This window comes from Pyrus communis, chromosome 5 (genome assembly GCF_041283825.1).
Source record: "Pyrus communis isolate YQ-2024b chromosome 5, ASM4128382v1, whole genome shotgun sequence".
NCBI lineage: Eukaryota > Viridiplantae > Streptophyta > Magnoliopsida > Rosales > Rosaceae > Pyrus > Pyrus communis.
The window spans coordinates 371,671-388,087 of NC_142569.1; the positions used below are offsets into that span (position 1 = coordinate 371,671).

The 16,417-nt window shown below is 35.7% G+C and overlaps 2 protein-coding genes across 2 annotated transcripts; one reads left to right on the forward strand and one right to left on the reverse strand.

The window, feature by feature from the left end:
* The first annotated feature begins 9,401 nt into the window (after window positions 1–9,401).
* Window positions 9,402–12,450, forward strand: LOC137724434 (cytochrome b561 and DOMON domain-containing protein At5g47530). The gene is made up of 3 exons (XM_068463176.2): window positions 9,402–10,276; window positions 11,520–11,774; window positions 11,873–12,450. The coding sequence occupies exons 1-3, from the start codon at window positions 9,641–9,643 to the stop codon at window positions 12,164–12,166; spliced, it is 1,185 nt and encodes a 394-aa protein (XP_068319277.1). The 5' UTR covers window positions 9,402–9,640; the 3' UTR covers window positions 12,167–12,450.
* Window positions 12,451–12,678: 228 nt separating this feature from the next.
* LOC137724435 (inositol monophosphatase 1) lies at window positions 12,679–15,562 on the reverse strand. Its single transcript, XM_068463177.2, has 12 exons — window positions 15,301–15,562; window positions 15,130–15,185; window positions 14,973–15,023; window positions 14,555–14,635; window positions 14,328–14,431; window positions 14,170–14,254; window positions 13,946–14,000; window positions 13,809–13,852; window positions 13,535–13,603; window positions 13,357–13,457; window positions 13,220–13,276; window positions 12,679–13,021 (listed from the first exon to the last, which is right to left on the reverse strand). Exons 1-12 carry the CDS (start codon window positions 15,311–15,313, stop codon window positions 12,925–12,927), a joined length of 813 nt encoding a protein of 270 aa, XP_068319278.1. The 5' UTR covers window positions 15,314–15,562; the 3' UTR covers window positions 12,679–12,924.
* Window positions 15,563–16,417: the final 855 nt, after the last annotated feature.

The window sequence follows — 16,417 nt, forward strand, 5'->3', positions numbered from 1 at the left end:
AGTTAAAGAATTGAAAGCTTAACTACTATTAATACACGTGTTTGATTGATGTTATCGAATGAAAACATTACTTGAAGTCGGTGATATTTAAGTTTTTAACCGCATGCGATGATATATAGGTAATGTTAGAGAGATAAAATTTGTATATAAAATTTTGTAAACTAAATAACATATAAGTTGATGATTGAATATTACTTAAGCATTGATAAACATGCTTATTCTTATTAGCGATATATTATTTTGTTTGCAAATTTTATTTACATATTTAATATCACTAGCATTACTCTACGTATATATTCACTTTTCACAGCACGCGCCTGGAATCCGCAAATATTGCTTTCCTTTGCCAAACTAATCGATGAAGTTGTAACTTTTGTTTATCTTTAATGATATGCATGGCCCATGAGTCCTCTCACTCCCTACTTCAAATCTTTCATTCGTGTCTTTTGAAGATTACCTGAATCTGTAAAACTGTATGGCTGTATTTCTGTGATGAACTGTGTGGCTACACACACACACACACACAAGTCCTTTATGCAAAAGAATTCTCTTTTTTTTTCCAAAAATAAGGATTAAGTGTGGGATCCACTCTATTTCGAACTTTAATGATCCGAACCGTCTATTTTGTAAGTTTCATTTCATAAATCATCCTTACAAAAATTCAATTCAATCCGAAATCATTTGCCTATTTAATTATCAAGATAAAATTTCATTGTTTCTTATATAACAAAGTATTCGTTAATTTATTTGAACTCAATTAGATGTCTTAAACATTTTCAATTTGGCTAATACTTTACAAGGATGATCTATGAGGTGCAACTTGAAAAATATAAGGTTAAAATCGTTAAAATTTGATGTGGTGTGGACTCTACAACTAATCTCCATTTTTATTAAAAAAAAATAGAGATCCCTTCCCTTAAAGGTTTTCCTATATATATATATATATAGACACTTGTGTGATGGACTTTCTAAGTTGTAAAGAATTGAGACCAAGTTAGTAAGAAAAGAATTATAAAATGTCAGATACAGAGGATTAAAAAAGCAATTTATGATCATTATAAAAGCATGTGAGACTCATTTACAAATGACTACTTGCAAGCACTGGATTTGCATTTCTAGTCGTCTTATCACATTTTGTTGTTTGTTTTTTTTTTTTTAACTAAATTGGCCTCAACGACACATGAAGATTTGAAAGTCTCCCATCCAAACATAGTTTAAATATTCTAGTGACTAGAGAGTCTAGGCTACCAGCCCCAACCCCTTTTTACCAAGTAAATTTTCAGTAAAAATGTCATATTAGGGTAATTCTCACATTAATTAGAATCGTCACGTAAAATTAAAATACAAAGAATTTTGTATTTTTATAAGAAGTGTCATAAATAAAGTAGTCAGAAGTCTTCCTCCTTTTTTACACAATAGTAGTATTTGATAAGCTTACTGCTGGTGTTAATCGAACGTAGCCACCAACCTGTTTTTGATACGTTTAAAATTAAGAGTGCTTTTGGAAATGGAACTGTTTAGTAGTAGTGCATACTGCATGCCAATTCTTGACATAACTTGCGAAGCGAATCATCGTGGTAAATAGGTTTTGGTCATTTCCTGAGAATGGCAAAGCTGAAACTTGAAGGAAACTGAAAGATAAGTAATCACGTACGTTTGTCTTTCATCATAAATTCATAATATGCCATGCTGCCATGCATATAGCTAGTTAATTAAACTTAGAGGGTACAGTGACTACGGCCGTGACCAAAGCCCCTTTCTTGCTTTCAAAATATGTATTTTAGGAGACAACGATGTCTGGCTTTAGGTCATAAGAGAAACTTACACTGTCAATGTTATGTGTTATAATTTATTTCACGTGTTAATTTGTGATTAACATGAAATTCTTTGATTGCATCTCGGGTGCATGAAAATTTTTCCTCCTCCGTACAAGAAAAGCTGCTCGTAGAACCGCTGGGCACAGATGTGGCCCATGGGCATGCAGATGGGGATGGCTGACCCGTCCGAAAGCTACAACTTAATAGATTAATAGGAGGCTCAAGCCTTCAAATTTCAAATGCATTATGCATGGTTCTTGGAATCTACGACTCCCCTCCTCTTCTCTCCTCTTCTGGTTGGCACTTGGTACCTAACTTTTTGGCCTCGCATGCGCAAATCCCAAAGAACACATTTCTTCTTTATTCATCAGATCCTCTGATCCTTATTCACCAAAAACAAACAGTCCTAAACATGAAACATGAAAATCCACGTCCTTTTTTTATTTTGTTCTTCTAAGTAATTTTTAATTTTTTACACACATTTTTTTTTTTTCGTCTATTAATTTTATTTGACTTATTTAATTAAATCGGAAAAAATATATCAGTGTGTAAATTAAGAAAGAAATTATGCGTGGAAATTACTTTCTTTTTGGTTTGATAATTTGTTTGTGTGGGATGTTGCAAATTGAAATCGTGTTTATTAGGTTTCTTGAAAAGTGGATGTATAGTAATCACTTTCGACAGAAGCCATAATGATTCTCACTGCTGGCAAATGGTCCACCTTGTCTAATCAAATGACCTTTTGGGTTTTACAGAATAGATCTGGACAGTTCCTTGCTAACTTTGAATTCTGAGTTTATATGGGCCCGGACTGACCCAACTGGGTGCACTCGGGAGAGGTCGAGCTGGGGCCTATCTATGAACTGGGTTATAATTTCGTGGGCCTGCAATTTAGCCCATCATGACTTATTCTATCTCGATCAAGCCCATGCTGAAGACAATACGTTGTATTGCGTAACCCTAGGGCAGCACACAATGGGTCTTGCGTCTCTCTCTCTTTCTTTTTTTTTTTTTTTTAATGAGCTGAAACTATTCGAAGTGATTTTGCGTATTGTTTTGTAGGAAATATTTGTGTTCAAGCATTTTTGCTTTAAGGGTTGTTAGTACAAACACGTTGAAGCTTCGTGAAGAAGCAATTTATGAACTAGTAGCACTTTTCATAAGTGTTTTTATGAACTAGTAGCAATTTCTTATTTTTATGTCAAAAGCGTTTTACGTTGTCAAAAATCGCTTTCAACTATTTCAAAACAATCTTATATATTTTTCTTAAAAATATATATTTTTTTAAATCCAAGTGTTTTTTTTTTTTTAAACAAACTTGGAAGTGCTATATGAAGAAAAACATGTATGGCTCTTCTCCAAAAAAGCCTTATGACCAAGAAGCGCTTCTACATCAAAAAAACCCTAATTTCATATTCCGAAACCTTAATTTTCACGTGATATGGGGAGTACGGTGTACAGCTTCCATATTCTGACGTGATGATGGCTTTATAGGCTTCCAAATAAAAGTCAGACCAATGGGAATGCCATTCTTACCGAAGCGTTGACGGCTTCAACTAAATAATTGAGAAAGAATAGAAACAGAAGCTGAAACATTCTGCATCATTTTGTATATTACATTAGTTTCTAGTATTAATTGATACATATTAAATTTATGATAATATAATTAATATTAATTAAGTTTATGATCGTGTCATCATAGAGGCCTAGGAAGGCTACATACAAACAAAGTGCAGAAGATTTGAACTCTAGAAACAATAGGTGAGGAGAATCAGCTTTTAGTTGGATGGATTATTTTATTTTATTTTATTTTTTGTCGAAATGCAAATATTATTAAATTTGAATAAAAACATTAACATCCTAAGCCAAAGTGTTAAACTACTCTGGTTCGAGGGATTTCCAAGTATACATGGACATTACTAATAGGTTGCTGAGTACTTAATTATTATATATGGAAAGAGTAATCTTCGTAAGAAAACTCACGAAGCTCTTTAGTTTTTGGTTGAAATTAAGACTGCTCACCTATACGCTCAATGGCTCAAGTCATCCTCCTCATTGAATGCGTCATAGCTCTATTGTACAAGAAAGCTGTTAATCTCAGCTTAGCTAAGATAATATCGTCTGTTAACTAGTCTTTAATCTCACCTACTCCACCAAGGCAAAAAGATTGATGGCTAAGATTATGCATGCATCACTAATATCGTCATTGTTTCTTTTCATAGTTCTTCTATAAAATATAATTTACTAAAATGGGTAAGTTTCCACTTATATTCTTTTATTTTTTTTAATGAAACGATAGTTTTTTTTTAGTACTGAATTTATCATCCATGAGATTGGAACCTAAGATCTCTCACTTTTAAGTGAAGAGGAATATCACATGACTGTAGCACTGAGTGGTTTAATGAAATGATAGTTGATTCATCGTCATGAGCAAAAGATCATTACAAAGGCCAATTATGGCAGAGGAGCATCCTCAATGAGAAAATCTAGAATTAAATCCGGAGGGGATTCAATCTAAATACAATCATGATTAACTGTAAGACTGTATCGAGCAAGTCTGTAGGCAATTTCATTAGCTTGGCAACGAGAATGGGTAAAAACAAGTCTCAATGATTGTAGGAAGCAGCGCTTTGATGTCCTCAATAATCTGACCAACTAGAGAGAGATTAGTTGAGTAGTCCCTCAGCGAGTTCACAATCTAAAGCGAGTAAGACTAAAAAAATAATGTTGTGAAAACTCCTCGATCTTGCGCAGACTCAACAATTAATATTCTTATTTTACACGTATATAATTCACCCATCATTTTTTTCTACCTCCATACTTTTATTTTACATTTAGCCGTTATATTGAAGAAATCAAAAGATAATCAAGAAACAAAAATGAATAGAACATGAATAAAGAGAAAATGAGTGCGGAAAACATTTTCCAATATAAGTATTACATCTTGTTGTATATAAAATTTGATACAAAAGCAACATCAAATACTGAGTACGGTATACGACTAAAGTTATAAATTAGAGAGGAGGGACGGCCCCGCCGGTAAAGAACTTGGTACATGTTGCACGTTAAGCTATGGTTAAAGTTCAACAAAGCTTTGAAAACCAACTTCCTATTTAATTAATAGCCAATAAAAAATGACAGCTGACGCTGCCAAGGAATGGATCGTAACGGAAAAACATTTATTTTGTTTGGGCATGCATTTTATATAGTATGAAATTGTGTCGTTTTTGTAATTCGATTCCATGCTCTGTATTTGGTAATTGGAAATTAGAACACACACCAGACTAGACCAGGGTACATACCTACTTTTGAATATGTCCAGCGTGATACGGATCTTCATAAAACATAGAAAATATTGAGAAAGGAAGCAACAGGCTTTCAACCTTGTTATTACCTACATGCGACTGAACATAGGTGCCCAGATTATCTACAGTAGTGTTTATCGAATCTATTGATCGATCAAAAGGATCTTGTCGTTATTGTTATTTTATGTTACGATCAAAAGGAACATACTTTCTCCGTTTGTTTTTTTGGTCTTCATCCCTATAATTAGTTCAGGAAAGTAAATACTATAGGTGAGTTTTAGTTTTGTTTCCTAGCCGACTCCACTCCCAGCTAGCTCATGTCATGTCCATCTCCCCTTTATAGAAACAACTATTCCTCCCTTCTATTTTGTTTTTTATTCCTCTATCTATTACGGAGCTCAAAATAAAATCACAATTAAACACAATATTTGGGCTAATTCTTTATGATTCATTTGAGCCTAGTGCTAATCTCATTTTGAATACTGTAACAACTAAGAGTGTATAACTTGCTATACTTTCATTAAGGATTGTGAAAATCACTTCCACCTTCGACGAAAGATCTCTTCTATTTTTCCTTGCCGTCTTCTTAAGACGCAAGTTATTAATATTTAGGGTTCCTACTTTGTGAAATTCTCTACTGCATGAACGGCGGCTAAAATTAATATTTATTTTTGCCCGTCCGCAGGTGGATTTTACTGCGTACAATCTGGAATCGGCTAGCTGGATGGAAAAAGTCATCGCATCGTGCAGCAGACTCATAACTACATAAGAGAAGATACTAGAAAATTACAAATTCAAAACAAAAAGGAAAGCAAGAGAGACACGCTATCGCTATGTACAAAGTCCATAAACAGAATATGTTCATTTTTGACTTCTTTACAGAGAATACTAGTCTCATATCGTCATATATTCAATTCAATATTTCCGTACATATTAGAAGAAACTCCATTTCCCCCTTTCTTTTTTAAATCTCACTCCATCTGTACAAATATGATTGTCTTCAGAATATATAGACCGACGCATTGTCAAGTCTTGCCGATTCCTTCAGCTGAAACTCACCGTTAATTGTGAATGCATGCGTTGACTATACCTGTTCCTGATCCTCTGTGTGTGTATATATTATTATAAACCATCACTTCAGGCATACGTATGTATATACGTCAGCTAAATAATAACAAACAAGATATATGGATCAACAACAGTGGCCATTGACTTGTACAAGTCTACAGACTCTAAAAGCACTTCGTACCTCGGCTTCTCTGTTCACACGCTGTTTCCTATTCCCTTACCATAAATCTTAATTGGTGTTCATCACTATTATTTTGAGATAATTAACCATTGTTACATTTAATTTCAAATAATTGGCATCAATATTATGATAACGCAAAATAACAATACTCGACATCAACATGCAACACGGATATGCATATGCTATATGCTATACGCTATACGCAAGTGAGTCGTCTCTGAGGTTGTGCCACCGCACAAAGCTCCTAATTCGGAAAGCTCCCAAATTATTATAGGGAGTTTTAACAAAACACTTCCGGTACTGTTTATTTTTATCGAAAAATCATTTTTTTACCTTTTTCATAGTACTATTCACTACACATTTATTTGTTATTTTTCATTAAAACTAAAGTTTTTTTAAACTTTTCGTTAAATTTTCTTTTATTTTTATATTATTTTACGTATAAATAAAGTATATGTCTAAAGGAGCATCAATTAATCAAATTAAGTTCTTAGCGTAAGTGTTTTTGCGTTTTTTATCTTTGTAATTCCAACTAGGTTCGAGTACCTCCTAGGGCACATTCTTTTATGTTTACTTTAAAAACAATTGTATTTAAAAGCAAGACGTTTCGGTCACGTAGTACTACGTTTTAATAGTATTTCTCTTCACTTACAAGTGAGAGGTCTTAAGTTCAATTCTTGACAAAAGCGAATTTGAACTACATTATTGCAAACACTTTGTGAGGCTAAGCCCACTCTCTCATTTTTAATGTAGATAATATTGTTTGTTAAAAAAATAAATAAAAACAAGGTGTTTTGAACCCCAAAAAACATGGTAAATGCATGTAGGTACCTAGACCACACCATGCTAGTTTTATTTATTTCTTTTCCATTGTATTAATTTACACACAATAAAATAATTATAAAAATATATATACTAACTAAAAGTTTAGACTTTAGAAGGATCTCTGTTTGAGTCTTCGAACCGAGCCCCAAAATCTTAGGGCTATGCAAGTGTTATGTATTCACAAATTATCAGTTAAGCTTGCCTGTATAAAGAACACATGCAAGACATGTATTTGCATATAACTACAAATAATTCTATAGAGATCGTCTTAAATATGTAATCATTTTCTGTTAATCATATAATTATCGAAGTTAACCTAATAATTTAATGCTAATCAGTATTACGGTTTGATACTATTTCTCTTTATTTGTAAGTATAGTTTTAGGTTTGAATTTTGTGGATGACGAATTCAATACCATATTAAGTTGTCTATTATGTGGTTTAACCGAACTCTTCATTCTCTTTGTGTAAAATATATCGTTTATACTAAAAATAAAATAAAATTAAAAAAAAAAAAAAACCTAATAACTTAATTATTTGGAACACATCGAACTCCAGAGTACGTATGATTAGGGTTTTGTTACCACCTTCGCCATGTTCCCGGGAACACGTACAAGGACGACGAACGTCAAAGACCGCGGCAATGCGGAGCACCTGGAAACGGGGAAACGGCTTTTGGGGGCCGCTGCCCAGCTGTTGTGGGTCCCAACGGGACGTTGTGTCAAAATGATACGGTGCCGTGTGGCTTTGGTTTGGTTTGATTTGACCAGGCATGGCCAGGCTTCAATTGTCGAGGTTTTGTGTTTACCTGCTCAACCATACCTAACCCCAACCGATCCCTTTGTTTCTTTCAATACGCCTCCGTGGAAGTAGTGCCAGCGAATCGTTTCGTGCGAGACCGGAGTCGGAGGAAGCATCAAGCAAGCACAAATGTACGACGCCTGAGCGGCTCAATGGACCTGGTTTTTTACACCCGTTCAACACGTACACACTGCAGCTTGACTGGTACTTCGACCCTGGCCGTCGCTTTGACTTTGTCAGTCTAAAGTCTTTAGTGCACCACTCTAAGAAATTGCTCTAATTAGAGTAATTACGTTGGAATTAATGGTCAGGTTTAGGTTCTGTAAAATCAATTCACATGTTGTAATATGGGTTAATAGATGTAAAATTTATTCTGACACGTGATATTAGAGATACCACGCATCAATGTTTTAGTACAACATAAAATTTATTATCGTTTTCATGTTTACTTTAATTCTCATTTGGATTATTAAAACTGAATACATACTCACTTGTTCTAATTAGCCGGCTCTTCTAACTATTAAGTTTCTATCCTAAACCAGTGAAATGAAAATCCTAGGAAAAGAATTATGAACTTTTGTTTTGATGGTGATATCTTGATTAATTAATCAATTTATGACATAACAGGATTAATTAGAGTTCAGCAAAACTTTTTGTTGAGTTACTTGCAGCTCAATTAAAAGAAAGTTAATGGAAAATTATCAACGATTTTGGTTTTCGATATTGATTTCCTTTTCATATATGATTCTTAATATTGATTTTCTTTCTTGATATAGTAAATTATCGACGATTTTGGTTTTTGATATTGATTTCTTTTCATGTATGATTCTTAATATTGATTTTCTTTTTTAATATAGTAAATTATCAATGATTTTGATTTTCGATATTGATTTCCTTTTCATATATCATTCTTATATTAATTTTCATTCTTGATATAGTAAACTATCAACAATTCTGGTTGGATATTGAATTCCTTTTCATATATGGTTCTTAATACAAATTTTCATTTTTGATGTAGTTCAAGGTTTTTTTTAAGATTGACCAAATTAAAAAAGAGAGAAAACTTTTTTAGTGAGATTAAACGTTTCCAAAACATTGTTTCGAAGAGAAACTTTGAGATCGAAAACGTTATTGGATTGGAGGATTTGGGGAGAGCCTTTTGTTCTCACTGCCGACCGACTTGTCTTGCATCGGTGATTCCTTGATCAATCGAAATCACCAAAAACACCCACATGTCCCTCTTCTTGTTGAAACGTTGAAATATGAAATCGAACACGAAGGTTGGGCAAGAAAGCGAAGGCAGGTGCGAAAAGAGAAACAAAAGGAAAGTATATTTTTCAAAAAAAAGAAAACAAATACAAAAAATAAGAAGTTTCAAACCACTCTGAAAAATGGAACCTTCCCAACAGACTACCCAACAACCCTAAAAGTCTCCACGCACACCACCAACTCTTATATTTACACCCCATTTCCCTCTCAACACCCCCAACTTCCTCTCACGCCCCTTGTCCGTCTTTTAGCGAAAAAGAAGTACGATCTTCTATCAAGCTCTCAACTTTTTCCAATATCTGAATTCCCCTTCTCAAAATATATAAAACCCAGTTGAGATTTTCCCTCAAAAGCATTATTCAGTTCTCACAACCATGGCTTCCACGCTGAGGCTTGCGGTGGTCTTCTCCATTCTGCTCTCTTTGTTCTCACCATCTTCCTACGCCCAAACGACAGCCTGCGGGAACTACAAATTCAACAACAACAAGGTCTTCACCTACTGCACCAGCCTGCCGCATCTCAGCTCCTTCCTCCATTGGAGCTTTGAACAGTCAACGGGGAAGCTCCAGATGGCCTACAGGCACACCGGCGTCTCTGCCTCCAGCTGGGTCGCGTGGGCCATCAATCCGGACCTCAGCAAAGCGTCGGCCGCCATGCCCGGCGCCCAAGCGCTTGTCGCTTGGCCGCAGTCCAGTGGGAAGCCGAGGGTGTACACGTCGCCGATCCAGAGCTACTCGACCAACTTGGCGGAGGGCAACCTGACGTACGAGGTTACGGATTTGACGGCGGAGTATCTGAACAACGATGAGATGATCATATTTGCAACCTGGACTCTTCCTACCAATTCTACCACCATACTTCAGGTCTGGCAAGTGGGTCCCGTTTCGAACGGCGCTCCCGGCATTCACGAAACCGTCGCCGCCAATCTTAACGCCAAGGGGACTTTGGATTTGCTTTCCGGCCAGACAGCATCCACCGGTGGTAGCAGCTCAACCACTAGAAAGAGAAACGTAAGTGAATTGACTCAATTTTTCTGTCTTTAATTCTGACCCTTAAACTGCATGTCCTGAAGTTTGTTTCTTAAACTAATTTTTGGGTTTTTATTACCAAATTTGAACAAATCTTTTGTTGTTTTCAATTAATTCACAATTTTTTTTTTTTTTTTTTTGTCAAACCATAGACTTGTTATATTAAGTGTTTGATTAGAGAGCGATAGACTTTGAACTTGCGCTGCAGTGATGTAAGAACAACACTCTTTATCATCACTGTGGCAGAAGGCCAACTACAAATTCACAAATCTTTTCTTACTAAAACTTTTGATATTTTAATCAAAATAAAAGTCATAAGCAATACAGTAATTAAATATAAAATAATTTAACCCTCACAGCCAGTGACCTTATTGACCCATTTTCTCTTTCACATTTTTTTTTTTTTTCTAAAGATAAATTTTTAATAACGGAATAGTTATACTAAAGCATTCGCTAAAGATATGAATATCCTCTTCAACAGAAAAAAGAAAAACGTTTAAAGACTGACACCAAAAATATTAGCGACAATTTTACAGTTTCCATTTTTGTATATTTTACTATACTCAGAAATATAAATTAATCTTTTTTTATACAAAAATATATAGTTTTTAATTACGTTTATATTTTTTTTTAAGAGTACAATATTCATTTATTAGAAGAGAATAAATACAACATAAGATGATGGTGTACATAAAAGGCCTAGATAAAAACTTGCCGGATATTTGAATCCGGACAAAAAAAAAAAAAAAAAAAACGTCCCGCACAAATAGCTTAAATAGCTATAAATTGAATTATGTGGGGACTTTAAGGTATAGACGGATAGCACACTATAAATTATTGAAAAATATTAAACTGTAAATTAATTTAAACTACCGAGGAGATATTAGAACTCGAGTGGCGAAATCCGCTCTAGAGCATGTGGTTACGTACGCGTCTGCGAAAATATAAATTAATCTTTAATTTTTTTTTTTTTTTTTTGAAACCTAAATTAATCTTTAATTTTAGTAGCTGAGGAGGATCTGCTTTCTTGTGCTAAGATTTCTTCGAATTGGTAGTCACATGTTTGGAATTAGAGTTTTAATCAAGGTCTTGACTTTAAGGTCTTTTTATTATATAATATGATTCTCTCCTTGAAATTCTCAATTGCTTTTTAGTTGCTCATTAACTTCATCAGAATTAGTCAAATCCCCTAAGTGTTTTTGGTCTTTTTTGAAACAAATTACAGCGTCACGGAGTGCTGAATGCAGTGAGTTGGGGAATCTTGATGCCTTTTGGTGCCATGGTAGCAAGGTACTTGAAAGTTTTCAAGTCCGCGGACCCTGCATGGTTTTACCTTCATGCCGCTTGCCAGACCTCGGCATACGCCGTTGGCGTCGCAGGATGGGCTACCGGTATTAAACTCGGCGACGATTCTGCCGGCATCAAGTATGACACGCACAGAAACCTTGGGATCGCCCTCTTCGCTCTTGGAACACTTCAGGTAAATTCAACATTCATCTCAACCCTAACAATATGTGTGATGTATCTTTGATCTTCGCCCTAGCATGTACTTAGTGATAGCTTTGAATCTCGATGCAGGTGTTTGCTTTGCTTCTGAGACCCAACAAGGATCACAAGTTCAGATTTTACTGGAACATATACCACCACGCAACCGGGTACACTGTTATCATCCTCAGCATCGTCAACATCTTCAAAGGATTCGACATCTTGAACCCTGACGATAAGTGGAAGAAAGCATACATCGGCGTGATCATTGCTTTAGGTGTCCAAGCTGCATTGTTGGAAGCTTACACATGGTATATTGTATTGAAGAGGAAGAAGTCTGAAAAGGAAACGCAAGCTTCGAACGGTGTCAACGGCCATGGTGCTTAGAGGTCAGAGGGACGAAAAGCAGAGCGCACAGGATGGTTTCTAAGAGGTAGTTGGTGGCTCTTTCGAGTTTCTTCCTCCTCTTTCGCGGCCCTTCTGACTGAATACTTTTGTTGTTGCACCCTTTTGTATATCGATGACGTGAGTGTTTGTGTACACATATGTACTGGGGGAGTTCAGGATTAGAGGTTATTCTTTGGTAAATTAGGTCTTGGGCGGTCCCTGCCTGAACTCTGTTAGACATGCTACCAGAGGGAGATTTAATATATTTGTTACTTAGACACTTATACCTGTGTTTTCTCCTTCGACTTTGATTTAATTTTTAGGAAATGATTTTCGCACTATCCTTTTCACCATCTGCACTTGTCTCTATTTTCTAAGCCCTTGGATTGAATCAATCGGAGAATCAAGGGACAAAAACCAAAGGTAAGAGTGCGGAAATTATATCCTTCGGCTTCTGTTTCTACATTCAACTTTCTGTTTTTGAGCTAAAGCATTCTCAATCATGACTTCACTTTCATATACTCCAAACATCTAATTTATTTCTGAAGCTAAGAACATACAGCAAATACAAACATTGCCAACGATGTATCATCAAAATATGTTCGACAATTAATTTGGCATTTCAAATGCCCTAAATACGATTTCAATGGTGTAAAGGATACTAACTTAACACCCATGTAATCAAATCAGTAATCCAATTTTATGCTTCATGGAGAGGATGTTTAACTTGAAAGATTTCATAGGGTGAAGAAGCTGACTCATTCCGATTCTCGCAAAACCTCAACAAATGCTTCCTTAAGCAGAGGGTTTGATGCTGCTACTCTTCGAGATGTCATGTCAAGCTCCTCACCAGATCTGATGCAGAAAATTACATCCAATTCTCGACATAAGTAAAAATGCATAGATACGATGTCACATGCAAGTTTCAAGTTTTGTTAACAAAAAGACAGATGTTATCGATCTGTCAGTAGTGCACGCTTCAAAGAGAACTATTTATATTTCCAACTCAAATTAATTCTTGAATGATCTTAAGCTGAAGATAAAGTTACTTACGGATCATAAACACACCCTCCAGCTTCTGTAACAATTACAGCACCACCTGCAACATCCCTGAGGCACACGAAAAACCAATGTCAATCACTTACCGGCTACCACTAAAATTGACAAGCATGGTAGAAAGAAGATCATACCAAGGACCCCCATAGCCGTGCATGTAAAATAGATCAAGCCTCCCACATGCTATTCCACAGAGGGCCAGTGCACAGGAGCCTCCAATGCGAATAGATCTCACCTGCTCAAAAGAGGGATTCATTTAAAATTGGGATGCCAACACAACTGAAGATCAGCATTTGAAAGTTCTGTTTCTACCTCAAAAAGTAGGCGATTAATTGTCCCTGTGGTTGCATCCACTGTTACGTTATCACGTTCTACTCCAACCTGCTCTTCCAGTACAACAACATATGATGGTTTTTAAGATTAAGAAGTTTACACATTTATCCTTACCAATTTCTAGTCTCATCATTTAAGTAAAACGCTCGCGGTGTGCTTTATTTTACACAGGGATAGGGTAGAAAAACAACAAATCAGCCCATTTATGTATAACAATAATAAACTACCATCCATCAATCAGAGAGCTCTATACCTCAGTGACAAGGAGAGACTTCACAAGTTCGGTCTGAGATGATACTGCACTAATTCAAACATTTTTAAGCATTAACTAGGAAATTCTGTAACCACTTGGAAAACAATAAAGTACATGGTTAAAAACAGAATAATCACCTTTTATAGGATTTCCATTGAGAAATGCACCTCCTCCACGTATGCCAGTAAAGAGCTACGTATAAGTTAACACGCTTTATTCAGCTAGTATTACTTAGAGAGCAAGTTTTCATATTTCAACTCAGAAGCTATTCGCTGTAAAACTTACAATTCTAACATCTATTAGAACAAGAGTCATGGTTAACCACTGGAGTTTAAACGTTAGCGGAGATAAGAATCCTAACCTCGTCAATTATTGGATTGTAAACAACACCAACAGTAGGAATCTTTCCAATTGTAAGGCCGATTGACACACAGACAAAGGGGAATCTATAACAGCAACGAGAAGCAATCAGCACAGAGAAAATAAACAATCATCTACAACACAAGAAGCGACTTTTACCCATGTACAAAGTTAATGGTTCCATCCACAGGATCAACTAGCCATGTGGGGTCATCAGTCAGCTCCGTTACACCATTAGCAGCAGTAGTCTCTTCCCCGATGAACTAAAGGTAACACCAACTAAAATAATTGAGAGCATGTAGAGAAAAACCTGGTCTTAGGAGATACAATGATATTCTAAGCAAAAATGAGGAACTTTGCTGATACATGGGGATGAAGAGTTAAACCTTATGAGTGGGGTAAAGTTGCTTGAGATGATTAAATATGAGATCTTCGCATGCCTTATCAGTTTCCGTGACCAGATCCACCTGCACTCCCCAATAGAATTGGAAGATTAACAGAAAAATAAGGTTTTGATCACGAAATTTCGTTTTGCTACATCTTGCACTCAACACTGAGCTATCTCAAACCACATAATATAAATTTCTCCATTCGAATTCTAACTGCAGCTGCCACAGGCGAAAAGTTATTCGAAATTCTTTCACTAACATGCCTTCGATGCTTGTCAAGTAATCAAATTTTAAATCTTTCACTTAAAAAAAATTACACTAACATTGAATCAGCAATTATACTTCTAAGATCGAATTGCCAAACACCCATTTGATTTACCAATTAATAAAAAACAAGAAAAACAAGTCAAAAGACCTGGCCTTTGTACTCCACATGCTTGGTCTCGTAGAACCCTTTTCGAATCATCTGCAATGAAATCATATAGCACACAGATTGCACACTTTGTTTCAATTACTGCTGAGTAAAAATTAGATAAAAACAAAAATTAGTTAAAGGGGCGGAGGGGACTAACCTGGCCGGCTTTCTTGGCTGCATCAACGGCGGAGGAGAGGAACTGAGCAAGCGAATCTACGACCCACCACCAGAAATTAAGCAAAACAAATTGCAAATTAATTTTATATGAAAAAAAAATGACAGAAATTGGAGATTTTATTAGAATTTAAACGAAATGGTGAGAATCTACCATTTGCCGCCATTATTAACGGTCTGATGAGAGAAGGAAATGCAGATTGAGTAATAGTCGGAGATGCTAACGAGTACTGTCGACGATGGATTTGTGTTCAGATTGTAGTGTTGGAGCCTTCACGTAGCACATGAAGCTAACAGGTGGACTGAGACTGATTAAATAATTAAACTAAATATATAGGCGATTCATTTATCGCATAAAGTATAATGCCAATGCTATTCGTTTATCGAATAAAGTATGATGCCGACACCAATAATACGGCGTAGAGTGGTATATTATGTGTTATTATATAAATAATAGAATATATGTACTAAAATGTTAATAATTTAGAAAATAAAATTGCCTACTATTTCTACTAAAACACATGATGTACCACTTGTATTCCGATCACAATAAAAAATTTCTTCCGATTAACACGAGGGTACTAGGTTTAAGTACTCTATTGCGCTCAAAGATCTATCGAATCTTGTCGTTTTTCAAAAGTCATGTTGACCCAGTTCGTGTCGTGAGACGTGTGAATATATCACAGGGCCAGGTCCAAAGTGAATTGATAATTATTTTTATTTTTAAGTGAAATTTAGAAAAAGGCAATAAGAGTAATTATGCCGTATGCTGTGTTCGATGTTCATTGTTCATATTTCTCGTAAGGACAGCATATGATTTTTTTGGATAACAAGTCACGGTTGTCTATTTTTTTTAAGAATCGAGAAGACTTACAGATGTATTTTAACCTTCCCCGACCACAATCTAACTTTCACACCACCAGCAGGTTTTGAACCTGAGACCTTTAGTTTTTAGTTTTAAGAAAGCATCGTAATCCACCATTTACCATTAGACCACCAGCTCGTGGTTAAGGACAGCATATGATTGGAATGTGGAACAAGTGCGTGCCAGTGCCAGTGCCACCTTGAGAAACCGTATTCCCAAATCAGACACCAGAAAATGACCATTCTATTCTCATCGGGAGAAAATGATACGATGCCTTGATCATGAGGAACCTCTAATCTGTTTTTAGATTAACTGCGGAATTCAACACGCAATGTTTATGAAAAGTTCAAACGCGAGTCTCTTCTTCGGTCGGTCTAGAAGCCAACTATGCGCAAGGTATGCGTCC